Source organism: Haliotis cracherodii, unplaced genomic scaffold, assembly GCF_022045235.1.
Source record: "Haliotis cracherodii isolate W230 unplaced genomic scaffold, xgHalCrac1.p SCAF_7, whole genome shotgun sequence".
In the NCBI taxonomy this organism is placed as follows: Eukaryota; Metazoa; Mollusca; class Gastropoda; order Lepetellida; family Haliotidae; genus Haliotis; species Haliotis cracherodii.
In genome coordinates, this window is record NW_027266330.1 from 6,892,101 (window position 1) to 6,908,716 (window position 16,616).

Genomic DNA, 16,616 nt, shown 5'->3' on the forward strand with positions numbered 1-16,616 from the left:
AATTAGGCGCGGCCAACCTGATTGGCTGACCTACTTCATCTTCCCGAATCAATTGTGTGAACTAACTATAGCCGTCCAAGTTCCACCCTTGCCTACCTTGGCTGGATTTTCGGCCGTATATTTCGTCGCTGTAAACAAAGGGGCCAAATGGCGAGTGACTTTTCTCTACTGACATGGAGGGGGTACTTTTTTGTATTCACTGATCAATAACGAATTCCTCTGGCTTCACAGTGAGTCGTTGGGCCAGCCCAAGTTGACTATAAATGTTCATCCCCAGACAAGACAAACTAACAAACTAGTTGCCATCTCATCACAAACCAGTCAGGTTTAAGGTCCAGGACATCGAAATCCTCCCCCAAACCATCCGACAATGTTCTTATATAGTTGTGATGGGTTATCTGTAGTCATTAGTGTATGTATGATGTAGGCTATGAATGTATCCCTACACTCGCCTTTTTGTGTGAGGTGAGATAAAATGGGGTTGACCGTCTCGTTCATGATTATTGCACTTGTGTGTATGTGGTTGTTTGTACTAGTCCTGACCAATACCGATTTTATTGTACTATCCCACTGAGATACCATGCCGCAGTTTAACAAGAATACCTCACTCAGACACAGCATAATGACTCCGTCGGCCCCTGTTCATCTTCCCGAGGCAAGAGAGTTTACTGACTACAAAAGACCAGTTTCCTCCCTTGCCGAACAAGGCTGGTATTATGGAGTTATATTTTGGCTGGACTAACAAGTCTATGCATAGTCCAATCAAAATCGCGCACCGAAATCGAAATCCGGTTCGTAAACTGTCATGCAGATTTCGGTCGATTGCAGGATTTGCAAAGCATGTGCACCGCCAACTCGTTGTCAACAGATATTTTCCTAATCTTTTCGTGTTTTTAATCAAGGTGCTCACTTGATTTGATGCACTTAGCGATGTAAGACCCGTTTTATCACAATATAGATCTTGATTATCGATCAGATCGTCTTGACTGGGCGCGGCTGATACGAGAGATGGAATTTGATTGGTCCATAGCAGAGGCTTAGAAGGGACATAACTCATAATAGCCACTGGTGGCGCTACGATCGAGCCCCCGAATTGAAAGCCTAGTTCGGCAAGGATGGAAACTGGACGTTCAAAGTCAGTTAACTCTCTTGCCTCGGGAAGATGGCCCCTGTTTAGCCCCTTAATGCCGAGCGCCAGACAGGGTTACAACAAGTACCATCTTTTAACGTCTTTTGGTATGACGTGACCGGGGATCAAACCCGCGACTTCCGCTCTCCGGGCGGACACTATACCACTAGATACCATTTGATGCCCCGTGATACCCCAAACATTCTTTTATGTCATGACAGAATAACTAATATTAACTCACTTGTCCACAACAGCAAATCCAAGAAGGCCAGGAGACGTATACCATTTGCTTTATTTCTTTGTAAATCCCGAAAGCAAGTTAAAAGAAAGCAAAATGCAAAAAGTCGTTGGCATTCCAAGATAGACATGTCTTCAAATAATATAAGCAGATACCGTGTTCATTTTCCCCTAGAAATACTTTCAAATATCAGTATTTGCACCGAAACATTTTCAGCTTTGTGAATCCCTCTCTAGTCAGTGATGAATGCGCAACCATATCTTGAATCCATTTACAGAATATCATTCTTTGAATTCTCTCAGACCGGAACTGTAAAATATGAAAGGGCGTCTTCAGTTATACAAAACAGACAAAAATAATTTTTCACAAGATTCAATAAAAATCGTTAAAAAATCCAGAGATTGACAAGTACCACACTAGGAAGACTGATCTCATATGGATACAACGCCTCTCGCCTATTGCTCTCAGAAACGTAGAATCTGTTAAAATGCTGTTGCACATATCAATGTCTGATAAGTTAGAAAAACAAAAACAGTTACATATTTGATCACTTGTTGCCAATGATAATTATTGTTTACAGTTTGTGTTTGTTCCTGGTGAAATATGCAGTCTGTGAAGTTATTTTTGTTGATGTATTTACTTCGGGCTATGTAGTTATAAACGGGCGTACAGGCTTTGCGTAAATCCTCAACGCGGTATGCACACCGGCTTACACGTTAATATTTCCATAATCTGTACACATATTGAAGCTATCTCTCGGATTTAACATGATTTCCGGGTTTTTACTTTTAAGAGGTATAACCCGGCCCGACAAGAAAAGCATACCGTCACTTGAAGTTTATAAAGTCATTTAGAAGAGACTTTAGTACAGAAAGAAAATAACATGATTTTCTTTTTACATATGATGTGTTCTGTGCATTCGAGATGTATGCATTACGATTTAGAATGACAATACATGTAAAGTATTCAGAAGCATGTATACACAAGACCATGACCAGAGCTTTTATTTCAAATTTCCAAAAGCCAGATTTTCTTTGTGACGATCAGCGACAGCATCTGGTGTGATTTCACCTTTGCGGTGCAATTGAATGTGTTCTTTCTACGACGATTTCAAACAGTGTCATGAGACTCTTTATCAGAGGTTGTTTGATCCGGGTTATAGCAATGGTGGCGCTTTCAGGAAGTGTTGTGTTAGGCAGGTGTAGGACACTTCACACTTTGCCACATCAGTGATCAAAATGGTGTTAAAACTCTCTGTTGGTGTGTCATGTGTTCCCGTGTTTGTTCAAAGAACATATGTCCACGCGAAACATGCTGGATATCCTGTGACAACTTGTGTTGTGTAAAATACCCACTGAACTGCTCTTCCTACATGCATTAGTCCTAAACATATCCTGTCTGGAACCAAATATTGTATTGTTCATAAGCTTTACCTAATTCCCGAGGACGCAATCCTTACACGTGGTTCTGCAGACACGGGTTCGTTTCTGGTTAGTCTCGCCAATGCAGCTGTCCTTGAGGCAAGTCCTTGTTCTAGTGTCGTCGACAAGGCGTTGTTTGGTGGTACAGTCACAGTAACAGGCGTTGCTCTTCCACGGAGTCCAGTCAGTAAAATCTGAAACGGACGTCTAATATAAGTACATGAAATAAAGGCTTGATCCACACAAGGACAATACCTCTTTCTTTGTTTGGTAGGGGTGGAGGTGGGGTCGAATATTTACATACCGCCCTCATATAGCTGGAATATTGTTGAGTGCGGCATGATACCAAAATATGTTAAATGATGGTGCTTGTTGTGACCCTGCCTGGCGCTCGACGAGAACAAGGACTGGTCAACAGCAGCATATCTCAGTGGGCCTGCACTATAAAACCGACTGAAATCCGGACTAATGAAAGCTGCCACACGCAAACACTTTGCTATATATGTCCAATAATCTGAAACCCGACCTTAAACCCATTTCATCTTCCCTCTCCCTTGAATATCCGGGTTAGAAGTTTTCTTCAGCAATCAATGCCTGTTGTAAAGGGAACTAATTGGATCTGTTGGGCATGTTCACTGAATTGTATGTCGTCGTATCCCAGTTGCGTTTGTTTTCATGCCCATTATGGCAAATATTTGATTGTTTGGTCCAGACTCGATTACGTCAGACCGCCGTCATAAAGCGGAAATATGAGTAAGAACAACGTAAATCATACCACTAGGATTCGCTATGTCCATTGCTTCGGGGGTCGTTATTCTTCGTCATTATTATTCGTAACGACCAGACCCCCTCTGTGGTGTAGTGGTAGAGCACCCTCCCGAAGAGCAGAAGGTCCGGGGTTCGATCCCCGGACGCGTCATTCCAAAAGACGTTAAAAGATGGTTCTTCTTTTTACCCTGTCTGGCGCTCTGCATTCAGGGGCTAGAACAAGGACTGGTCGGCTCGGAGTCAGTACAGTGTGTCTGAGTGGGATATTCATGTTAAACTGCGGCATGGTATCTCAGTGAGCTAGCACTATAAATCGGCATCAGTCTGGACAAGAACAAGCAGCAATAATCTTTGACGCGACGTTAAACCTAATTTTAACTCACCTCGTAACGACTAAAACACGCACAACGCGCCGAGGTTGGAACAAGCCTCGGTTCGACGGTTTTACATCGTCACGTGATGACCATCGCCGTCGTGACCCACGAATCGCCCCGATTATCTTTCTAGGTTTCTCAGCACCATACCCGTGCTACACCATACACCATACCCAGGGGTAAACGTCTGGCACCTGCATCACTTTTGGCTTTCCTCCCACATTAAGCTGACACGCCGTGATATAACTGGATTACTCCACCATACGAGGTATATGTTCTAATTGTTCTAATACGCTAACGCTACAACGTAACAAGGACATATGTTTTGTGCAAACGAGAAACGGGAATAGACATGTGGTGAGAGGGTATCCGTAACCTACAAGACGGCTCGTCCCCCTTTCGAAGGCCGCCGTGCGTCGGAACAGCGCAAGCCAATCAGAATTATATTATATTATAATAATATTCAAAAATAGAAACACAAAACCGATATTGTTGGCCATAAAAGCAACATTTACGGACCAAGATGTGCAAAATGAAGCGGTTTAATGTGTTATAGTGTCAGTGACAAATTTCCCGGATCAAAATGATCACAACCAGGACATGCAAACCATTAGTCGGGAAACACGTACGATTCGGAAAAACGCACCCAGTGCAGTAAAAAAAGGGCCTTGGAGCTGCACGTGCAGCAGTACTATGAACGGTATTAAAATGCAGATTTTTTATTGGCTGGCATCTGCGTCAATCGAACAGTGACTGCTCAACAACATGCCATGATTAACAGAAGTGCAAAGAAACTGCGACAAAGGCCGCTTGCTAGCAGGGGAATCACGATCAGCTGAAGCCAGTGTTTTCAATGTAGCACCCAGCACCATCACAAGGCTATAGGATCGGTTTCAACAGCATGGGTCAACACGTGATCGGCCAAGTTCGGGAAGCCCAAGAGCAACCACCCCCGCCCAAGATCGCTACATTCGACTGCGCCACATACGTGAAAAGACGATCACATCCACTTCAACCGCATCAGAAAGACCCGGACTGCACAGATTTTCCGACCAGACCGTACGAAACCATTTAAGAGCAGCAGGTCTACGAGCAAAACGTTCTGTTCGACGCGTCATATTGAGTCGACAACATCGCCAACAACGTCTGCATTGGTGGTTAACTGCGATGGAGAGATGTCTGGTTCAGCGACAAATCGAGATTTCTCCCCCATCGAGGGAATGGAAGAGCACGGGTCTACAGACGTCGGGGAGAGCGTTACGCCGTAAACTGCGTACATGAAGTGGACATGTTTGGTGGGGGTAGCATTATGATGTGGGCGGTTATCTCTCATCATGGCAGGACATTTTTGGTGCCTATCCAGGGCAAACTTACGGCTCAAAAATACATCAACGCAACCAACGGCAAAGGTGTATTCCAAGAGGACATCACGGATCACAAGATCCTGTCTATACAACACAAACACTGATGTTCTCCCCTGGCCCTCCAGAACCCCAGATTTGAAACCGATAGAGTTTCATTTGGATAGACGGCTTCGCCGACGTCAACCACAACCCCAGACGTTGCAGGAGTTGGCTTTTGCGTTGCAGGTAGAGTGTGGGCTACCGAATCACATACCCAAGGATGTGATTCGCAAACTCGTCTCTTCCGTGGGCAGATGTCAGGGGGAAATACGCGTTATTGATGGTACCTGACCTTCACCTTGGACTTTTCCTATGTACCGATAACTGAGAGGATTACAATGACCAAATGTTCTTTCCACAACATTTTGGCGACCTCACAGAAATCTGGCTTTCTTTTTCTTATTTTGAAGAGTATATATATATATATATATTTATTTTCAAGAAATCATATACATAATACATGGATATTTAACATTTTTAAACAGATCTTACAGTTTGGAAGAAATAAATTTTTAATTTTAATCATATACTATGTTTACTTTTGAAAAAGGAGGGGATAAATAAGATAATAAAGAAGATATTTACCTACGGTGTACTCTAATCTCGTACCAGTGTAACCCCAAGAGTAATCTGACCAATGACGAATGCTAACACTGCTTCCATGGAAGATCCTTTTGGATGTATAACACAAATTAAGACAGCCGTCATCTGAAGAAGAAATAAAGAAAACATCGTGTTTATCGCGTGTAGATTATGGTATACCGTTTTAAAATCAGATATTGTAATCAGATACTACACATGTAAATCTAATCACATTTCCAAAGGAGATCGAGGGAAGGGGTAATCTTGTGGTTAAAGCGTTCGCTCGCCACATGGGTACAATGTATGAAGCCCATTCTGGTGTCCCCCGCTGTGATATTGTTGGAATATTGCTAAAAGCGGTGTAAAACCAAACACACTCGCTCACTCCAAAGAAGGGGACATCATATGAGAACCCTGAGCAAACTTTGACAGTCCAATGTAAACGACGGATTGTGGATTATTGAGCCAATCACCCGCCGGCTTTCTAAATGATTCTGTTTTAAACACCTCGATTCGGAAATGTTCATCTTAGCAAATGAAAACCCACACAAAATCCAGATATACTCTTCATGATACGCCCTTTGATACATGCCAATACCCTCAAACGACGGAATTTATGAAATATTAACAACAATATATTAGGGTGGTGCTACTTTGTTTTCATGTGGTTCCGATTTAAAAGCTTCGACAGTGAGTAAAAGGTGGACCCGTTGTGGTGGCCATCTTCACGCGAAAATGTATCGCGTCGGAGTAAAAGATGAGAATGTAATGAGATAGAAGTCCCTCCAAACTGCAATTTTGGCTTTCACTTGACTTACTTTAAAGCCTGTGGATAGACTCCATCTTACTTCCTTCTCTAAATACTATCGCTGCTAATACCGTCTGTCTTACCTTCCTCTCTGGGGATACCCTCTGTCTTACTTCCATCATTGGGGATACCCTCTGTCTTACTCCCATCTCTGGGGATACTCTCAGTCTAACTTCCATCTCCGGGAATACCCTCTGTCTTACTACCATCTCTGGGGATACCCTCTCTCTTAATACATACGTAGGGGATAGCTTTGTCTTACTCCCATCTCACAAGATACCCTCTGTCTTACTACCATCTCTGGGGATACCCTATGTCTTACTGCAATTTCAAGGGACACCCTCTGTCTCACTTCCATCTCATGGGATACCCTCTGTCTTACTCCAATCTCACGGGATACCCTCCGTCTTACTCCCATCTCAGGGGTTACCACCTGTCTTACTCCCATCTCAGGGGATACCCTCTCTCTCATTTCCTTCTCAGGGAATACCCTCTGTCTTACTACCATCTCAGGCGATACCCCCTGTCTCACTCCCATCTCAGGGGATACGGACTGTCTTACTCCCATCTCAGGGGATACCCTCTCTCTTACTTCCATCTCAGGGAATACCTCTCTCTTACTACATACGTGGGGGATAGCTTTGTCTTATTCCCATCTCACAAGATACCATCTGTCTTACTCCCATATCTGGGGATAACCTCAGTCTTACTCCAATCTCAAGTCACACCCTCTGTCTCACTTCCATCTCGGCGGATACCCTCCGTCTTACTCCCACCTAAAGGAATACCCTCTGTCTCACTTCCATCTCATGGGATATGCTCTGTCTTACTCCCATATCAGGGGATACCCTCTGCCTAACTGCCATCTCAGGGGATACCCTCCGTCTTACTCCCATTTCAGGGGATACCATCTGTCTTACTCCCATCTCAGGGGATACCCTCTGTCTCACTTCCATCTCAGGGAATACCCTCTGTCTTACTACCATCTCAGGGGATACCCTCTGTCTCACTTCCATCTTAGGGGATACCGACTGTCTTACTACCATCTCAGGGGATACCCACTGTCTCACTTCCATCTTAGGGGATACGGACTGTCTTACTTCCACCTCAGGGGATACCCTCTGTCTTCCTTCCATCTGAGGGGATACCCTTCGTCTTACTCCCATCTCAGGGGATAGATACCCTCTATTTTACTTCTATCTCAGGGAATGCCATCTGTCTTACTTCATACGTAGGGGATACCCTCTGTCTTACTCCCATCTCAGAAGATACACTCTGTCTTACTACCATCTCTGGGGATAACCTCAGTCTTACTCCCATCTCAAGGGATACCCACTGTCACACTTCCATCTCAGGGGATAGATACCCTCTGTTTTACTTCTATCTTAGGGAATACCCTCTGTCGTACTTCATATGTAGGGATTACCTTTGTCTTACTCCCATCTCAGGAGATACCCTCTGTCTTAGTCCCATCAGAGGAGATAACCTCTGTCTTACTCCCATCTTATGGGATACCCTCCGTCCTACTCCCATCTCAAGGGATACCCTCTGTCTTACTTCAATCTCAGGGGATACCCTCTGTCTTACTCCCATCTGAGGAAATACCCTCTGTCTTATGCCCATCTCAGAAGATACCCTCTGTCCTACTCCCATCTCTGGGGATACCCGCTGTGTTATTCCCATCTCAGGAGATACCCTCATTCTTACTCCTATCTCAGAGGATACCCTCTCTCTTACTACAATGTCAGGAGATACTCTCTGTCTTACTCCCATCTCAGGATTATACCTTCTCGCTTACTCCCAACTCAGAGGTCACCCTGTCTCTTACTACCCTCTCAGGGGTGACGGGATAACCACTGTCCTACTCCCATCTCAGGGGATTCCCTCCGTCTTACTCCAATCGCAGGGGATACCCTCTGTATTACTCCCATCTCAGGGGATACCCTCCGTCTTACTCCCATCTCAGCGGATAACCTCTGTCTCACTTCCATCTCAGGGGATAACCTCTGTCTTGTTTTCTTCTCTGGGGATACCCTCTGTCTTACCTACATCTCTATTGGGGCCCTCCGTCTTACCTGCATCTCAGGGGATACTCTCCGCCTTACTCCCATCTCAGGGGATTCCGTCTGTCTTACTCCCATCTCAAGGGATTCCCTCTGTCTTACTCCCATCTCAGGTGATAACCCCCGTCTTAAATCCATCTCTGAAGATACCCTCCATTTTACTTACATCTCTGGGGATATCCTGCCTCGAACTTTCATATCTAAGGATACCCTCTGTCTTATTTCCATCTCTGGGGATACCATCTGCCTTACATCCATCTCAAGGGATACCCGCTGTCTTATTTTCTTCTCTGGGGATACAATCTGTCTTACCTTCATCTCTATAGAGGCCCTCCGTCTTATCTGCATCTAAGGGAATACCCTCTGCCTTCCCTCCATATTAGGGGATACCCTCCATCTTACTCCCATTTCAGGGGATACCCCCCGTCACCTTCATCTCAATGGATAACCTCTGTCTTATCTTAATCTGTAGGGATACCCTCTGTCTTACTTCTATCTCAGGGGATACCCTCCGTCTTACTTCCATCTCTGGGGATACCCTCTGTATTTTTTTCATCTCTAGTAATGCCCTAGGTATAAGGAATAAACGCTATGTATTTAGTTCACCAAGTCTCGCTAAATAGAATGCATATTCTTAATAAAGTATAGTTTCCATCCCCCAAAACACTCGCGTGATAACCTCTATATACTTACCGTCACATATTCGTACACCGTCACAACAACACTCAAAATGGGAAGACATAACTTCCACCTTTACTTCCCTCGCACCAGTGATGCTACTTTTGATCATGACTTCGCAATCTGCATTGTCAAAATAAGGACCGTTCCCGAAGTTGGGCGTCACAACTTCCTGGACAGTGGTGTCAGCAGAAACCAGACTCGGTAGAGTACAGACTGCAACAGACATATGGCACACATAGTAATATAGTCATGAAAGTGATACACTTTCATTTGCATCGGGTTTTATTACCCTTGCAATGAATATAATTCCAGACATCAACGCCAGAGAACAATCAGTGCACTCAGCCTACAGCAGTCAGGTTAAATAGATGCTTTCGTCTGTCCCTTATCAATAATGCTCATTTGTATCAAGCACTGGCCATTACAATTGCCAATTCAAGGTGAAATTACGCTATACTTCTCGAGAACAATTGGGCATTTTGTTTTTGATTGTAGCTTTGTCGACCAGTCGTGCAGTTTATCGGGTAGTTCATACATAGAGCTTACCCAAATGTCTCAAGGTGTGGTAACGGTCAACAGTCCATAAGAACAGGGAACCTGGCATGTGCAAATGAGCCACAACACAAGAGAGGGTTCACAAGCAAGTTCCCATGGTCAGTAGCGAGTGTGTCCAGTTCATGCATTGATGCAGACATGGCACCTTCGCCTCATTGATTGTCGAGTCCTTTTCTAATGATATCGGCATGTCCTTTGCACTCGACAAATGAAACATTCTTCATTTGGAACGTGGCAAGGTAGAAATGTTAAGATCAGTCCGTATACCTGGGGGAAGAGGGTGGAGGGGGGTTTATTGACCATCTCGTGAAAGGTCAGGCCTACACGTACTCAGGGAAGCAGATTAGGGACAAACTCCAGAATGCCTGTATCAAGAAAAAACTTCGGGCAGAGTACAAATGTAGACTCAAGAAAATCTGGAGTTCAGAGCTGAAGTAAAAGCCACAAATACTTATGCTGTACCCCATATCCTGTTGGTGTTGTTATTAGACGAAACAAGAATATTGACGGTATTGACACTCTCACACGAAGCATCATGTCAGACAATAGATCCAACTACCCCTCACTCTTCCCTCAATCGCTTATATTTACCAATCGTAATGACAGGGCGTGGTTTGATTAACGTTGAGGCTCTTCAGGATACAATGTTTTTTTGCACTTTTGCACACATCTATTTGTCTCATGATCCTCATGTGAAGCATGTCAAGACTAATTATGAAAAGAAAGCATTCCACCGTATTCGTAAACGAGCCAACGATGTGGGACATAATCTCAATGTCAATGTTGATTTTGCTAAAGCTTCTGTACTGCTGAACGGTACAGAAATGGGTGTAAACCAAGTGAAGTGCCATATCAAATCGGCCCAGACTCTGTTTTTTTCAAGGGGAGGCTAACGGAACGAGCACTGCATCGAGTTTATGTGCAGTGTGTTCAGAAAATTAGCAACCCTGAAGAGTCCTTCACATGAATGAAGTCGTCTGGCCTGAAAAATTAAAACAGAAGCCTTTCTGTTTGCTGCTCAAGATCGGTCACTTCCACTCGAAACCGTCAATATAGGATTTTGCATCAAAATGTTAGTGTGAAATGTAGATTATGTAATGAAATTAATGAGACTGTCAAACACATTGTCAGTGGATGGCAAGCTTTGGCACAAAAACATTATCTTGAGCGACATGAAGGAGTGGCTCGATGATTGTATTACCGTCTTCGCCATGCTTGTGGTTTTGACACAGAGGTCAATCAACGGTTCGGCCAAGAATATGTAGAGGGCGTCATGGAAAATGATAAATACAAAATTCTTAGGAATAGGCCCGTATCCAGTCCAACAAACCTGATCTCGTCCTTTTTGATAAATCCAATGTAATCATTTATATCATTGAATTTTCTGTCCCTTTTGACACTAATGTTATTGACAAGATTGAGGAAAACATGGCAAATATGCAGACCTTACTTTCGCAATGTCACGCTTGCATCCCAAGTACCAAGCTGTCTGACTCCCCATTGTTCTCGGTGCCTTAGGTTTGGCACCTCCCAATCTATTATCTGACATTGGGCGAGTACATGGGTTTTCTGCCAGGAATACAGGCCTTTGCCAATCTGGATAATGCAGAATGCTGCAGTGTTGGGGAGTCTTCACATTCTCCAAAACGTTCTCGGTGAGTTCGAGTAGGTAGCGCTTCCTTGGAGCGGTCCCATTCACTGTCTGGGCTTTTGTAAAGGGATGAGGGCCCTGGGCTGATTAAGATCAAAACGTGACTTTTCTTGTAGGGTAGACAGTCTTGGGACAGGGTTTATTCCAATTCCGCTTCCTCTTTTTAGGTTTGAGCATTCTACCAATGACAACATCATGCACTGACTTAACCCACGCTGAAAAACATCAAAAATGTTCTATTTTGTGGCCTATGTTTTGGCTGGAAAGAAACTGGTTTTGAGTGTTTCTTTTACATGAGTTTGACTGAAATCATCCATTGAGAAGTATGACACAAGAATATGACTTATTGGTGATTATTCTCTTGTCATCACATACAACAAGGTACATGGTCATTAAAAATGATACTTCACTAATTGTTCTGATAACTTAAAAAAACTGTAAGGAAACCCCTATCGTATCCATACATTGGGTATGATGTCTTTCATGCAAATAATGACCACATCTCCTCCCCTAAGATCACTGAGCTACTCTAGCTTGTTACTCTGGATTAAAAATACCACACCTTTAACCTGTTTCAAGTTCCCATTTTAAGTTAACATGTTGTGAAAACAATTTTGTGACGGACCTCGTTTTGGGGTTATATATCCTTGTTAACGTGAGAGAATGAGTGAGTGAAGAGAAAAAGCCGGAATTGATGCAGGTTGACAAACTGGGGACGCGCACGAGCCCTAGTTGGGTACTGATAGTAGAGTGATTACTCAATGATTAACTCTGTGTTTTTTTGGTTCATTGGGGCACAGTGGATTCTTGCAAAAGTCTGCACATCGGTATTCTTAGTCATACCTCAAAATGGACCGAAAAGAATCAATCGTTATAAATAGGTTCGATATTACATTATGTGTTATGCATACCCAATTAATGAAAAACAGTTATATTAATCAAACGAGACACAAAATATTACGAGATTGATTAAAATGTCCTGCGTAGGAATACATATTGTGACGTGACATGAATCAAGTTTGGATGATGAATGCATGACTTAAGATCACAAGCCCCGCGCATGATAATACAGGTGAGCAGAAAGGCAATTCCATCAACAGCAAAATTGGGATTCCCACATATTCCGTAGTGGTGAAAGTAGTCATCCTCGGTGGGCATGGCTTATTGTTTTTACATTCATTTGGAAATGAATACAATTGAACACGTGACCATTTCAGCTAATCAGAATGCAGGAATTACAATGAACACACCAAAGGTTTAAACATAATCAGGTGAATCTCTTTTTGTCTGTGATCAGCGGATCCTGTCAAATATACAACCTAATACAAATGGGCCCCCAGTTTCCCAAATACTAAACACTATGGCTACGACTTACTGTTCTCTTCGAAGTCTACCTCTTGATACGTCATGACAAATGTCGAATTTGCGAATAAGAAATTAACTCTGATGTAGACAGATCCATGGTAAACGTAGGTGGGTGCGCCTCTGCCGTTTAACGCATTTACGTTGACTGCTGCAAACCACACGCCGTTGACTGACGAATCTATACAAGAATGAACAATATTTAAAATCGAGCACAATCTATCTCAATGGCACGGCTATTTTGTAGGGATAATGTGCATAATTTTATATTGATTAATGTTGTCTGACATCATCATTCACTCGCAGCGATGTATATTCTCCAAATCACAGTGGTGACAGAGAAGATGACAAGAATACGAATACAAAATTACACAGCAATGAAACATGAGTGAAGCGTACTCAATCCGATGTGGACCTGTTTAAGCAGCATTTTACAACAACAGAACCTCCCGGTTAGTTTTAGTAGACAACCATGTATATATTGCTGGGGATATAGTAATCTGTCCCTGGAACCTCACTGGCCAAAAAAAGGACAGTAGTGAAGGAGTGAGTGAGTGAGTGAGTGAGTATGGTTTTACGCGGCTTTTAGCAGTATTCCAGCAATATCACGGCGGGGGAAACCAGAAATGGGCTTCACGCATTGTACCAATGTCGGGAATCAAACCCGGGGCTTCGGCGTGACGAGCGAACGTTTTAACCAATAGGCTACCCCCGACCGCCCCACGAAGGACAGTAAAATAACTGAACGTATCACAGAAAAAGATTTACAACTAGTATATTTCGTATTTCTGATTCCCACACGTGAAATCAAGAGACTAAAATATGGTGGCGCTTAACTTTTGTGCATGTGTATATATGATGTCTTGAAATACATTTAGTTATCCCTTGTGATGGATAAATCTATAGTCAAACAGAACATGTGTGGAAGACAAAATAGAGAATCTGAAAAACTGATTAACTGTTAATGTTTAGTTTGGTTGTTGATATATTTTAGTGCTGTTGAAGTAGAATCGTTTCTGCTGTAAGATTGAACAGTTATCTGGTAATCTGTATGAGATAGTCCTGGATCCAACGATGGTGGCACTGGCAAATCATCAGAAGTTGAAACTAGATCTGTGTCAACGTGCCTTCAATTACTTTTGTAACGAGAACCAGAGATTTGTTGAGAAGCCATGACGAAAGAAAACATATGTGACAACCCTACTCCCCACCCACCATGGAGTGTCAACATACACTATAGGGCTACAGGCGTGCTATACGCAAGCTATATCAACATAGGTAGCTAATAATGTCACACAGAATAAAAGTCAGATTGGTTCTGCCTTTTAACAGTCATTTGAAGACAATTGGAACCTGGAGGTCAATAATGCCAGTTTGGCCAATGCGCCACTGCTTTCTGGCATAGGACTCTAGGCAAGGTTGTCATGTACCACATTTACTGTGTGATACACTTATATAATCAAAATTGAAATGCACAGAGCACGGTATGACCAGCCGATTGATAGAACCGGGCCCATTCTACCACCCGTCTAGATGAAGAAAGGATCAAAGTGAAGTGTTGGGCAAAAGGAACACCTGTTCCTGGCTCCAGTGCCTTCAACCACCAGACTCCCTTCCTCCACCGACACAGGGGCGCAACCCATGGCAAACAAGTTGCCCAATTCGGTCGCCTCTTCCGACCAGCAATGAGGTGCTGAGGACACATTCTATTCGACCCCGGGTCCCCACTGGGGAAATGAATTATAACGTCGCTGTCAAGATTATTCCATTAATATAGCAACGTTTCTGCACGTGTGTGTTGCTGCTTGTACTAGCCTGGAATTATACTGGTTTTATTGTGCTCGCCCACTGAGATGCCGCAGTTTAACACGGTAGCCTCACTCAGTCACAATCCACTGACTCTGAGTCGACCCGTCCTTGTGTTATTCCCTGTGTGGCGGGATCCAGGCAAGGAAACAGAGGTGCCATCTTTAAAAATCGTTTGGTATGACACGGCCAGGAGATTGAACAATTGAACAACTCTCAAGGCGAACACCTTGCCCACTACACCCCTTCTCTGCCCACTAAGCAATTTTCACGATACGTTTGTGTTTTCACTCACCATTCGCAAATAGCTCAATACTATCGGCCGAGGAATTAAATCTGGTAAAATCAAGTTTCAAAGAGGAACCAGCTGGCACGGTGATTTGTACTGTACATTGTGAAGATAACCCATCTGTGTTCTGGAGTGTCTGGGGCGTTGAGTTGGCAACTAGCACTGGTCCACTACCACAAACTGAGAAAAACAACATTGTCTGATTATTATCCTAAAAGTTAAATATATAACTTTATTTTCAGTTTAAGGTATAAAGTGACATGCTGCCTTCTAGGTTGTAGGACTTTGGCATTTTATTTTGATTTGAAGGCGCTCCTTAATACACCATCTAATACAGTCAAGCCTAAAAGACAGGAATGTGACACAGCGTCCAGGTTTATTTTTTCTTAATTATCCTCTGATATTCACACGTAAGTCTTCAGAATTATTTATAAAAACATAAAATATGTATGTCTACACTTTTTAACATTCCAGTTTCTCATAAATACCATTTAAGAAATAGACAATTTTAAAATGGTTTAGTTCTCATCCCAGTGACCTGATCGAAAAAGACCTAGAAACACAACACACCAAAGTAGAAATAATAGCAGGCTACTTACTGTCGACCTGTGCTCCTGCATCCAACACTAGCACCCAGACTGAAACACACAGCTTTAGGAGGATCTGCATCTACGGGAACATAAACATTATAATGATAATGATGATGATAGTTGTTTATAATGATGATGATCACCATATGTTAACATCTTTTGGTATGACGAGGTCGGGGACCATGGCGTGATTAACAAGGAGGTCTTTCATGATTGAATTCAATCGTGCACTATTGCACATATTTATTTATCTGAAGATCCTCTTGTGAAGCATGTCAAGACTGAAAACAAGTCTGAAAGCAAAGTGCCATATCAAATCGACCATCAACCAGTCACTTCCCACTAGAAAACGTCAATGTGTGATTTTTTATCAAAGTGGATGTTCAACTTGACACAAACACAGTATCTAAGGCATGGTTCGATCCTCTTGTTACCGTCATCGCACGATCGCCTTTTTGGTTTTGACTCCAAGACCATCAATGGTACGACGCAGAATATGTAGAGGGCGTCATGGAAAATGATAATTACATATACAATTATTTGGAATACGCCCACATACAGAGTCAGACGTATCCAAGCGAACAAACCCGATAGGTTCTTTTTGATAAATCCAATGAAATCATTGTATGACTCATTTATCTGTTTCTTTTGAAACTAATGAGAATCGGGAGAAACAAGGCAAAGACACTATGAGGACCGTACTTACGTATACGAAATGTCAAGCTAGCTTCCCAAGTTGTTATACTCGCCATTCATGACAAGAAAAATCACGTTTCCTGGCGCTTAAAATAATGTTTGTATTAATTAAAATGCACACATTTCCAAATATTCCAAATCATTTTAACATGTATGCCTAGTTTGGTCTCATTTACGTCAGTGTCCATACCGTCCACTAT

At 42.9% G+C, this 16,616-nt stretch overlaps 1 protein-coding gene across 3 annotated transcripts in view; it reads right to left on the bottom strand.

The window, feature by feature from the left end:
- Positions 1 to 1,403: 1,403 nt before the first annotated feature.
- Positions 1,404 to 16,616, bottom strand: part of LOC139448040 (uncharacterized) — a 47,764-nt gene continuing 32,551 nt past the window's right edge. The window contains exons 1-8 of one of the 3 annotated variants that reach the window (XM_071229540.1): positions 16,427 to 16,446; positions 15,730 to 15,799; positions 15,137 to 15,310; positions 13,049 to 13,216; positions 9,480 to 9,680; positions 5,923 to 6,041; positions 2,801 to 2,982; positions 1,404 to 1,676 (exon numbers count right to left, since the gene is read on the bottom strand). In XM_071229540.1, coding sequence (XP_071085641.1) covers positions 1,649 to 1,676; positions 2,801 to 2,982; positions 5,923 to 6,041; positions 9,480 to 9,680; positions 13,049 to 13,216; positions 15,137 to 15,310; positions 15,730 to 15,799 — 942 coding nt within the window. In that variant the 5' untranslated portion in view covers positions 16,427 to 16,446 and the 3' untranslated portion in view covers positions 1,404 to 1,648. Of the gene's footprint in view, positions 1,677 to 2,800; positions 2,983 to 5,918; positions 6,042 to 9,479; positions 9,681 to 13,048; positions 13,217 to 15,136; positions 15,311 to 15,729; positions 15,800 to 16,426; positions 16,447 to 16,616 lie in introns of those variants that run through there. The other 2 variants (XM_071229541.1, XM_071229539.1) reach the window with 2 other exon arrangements.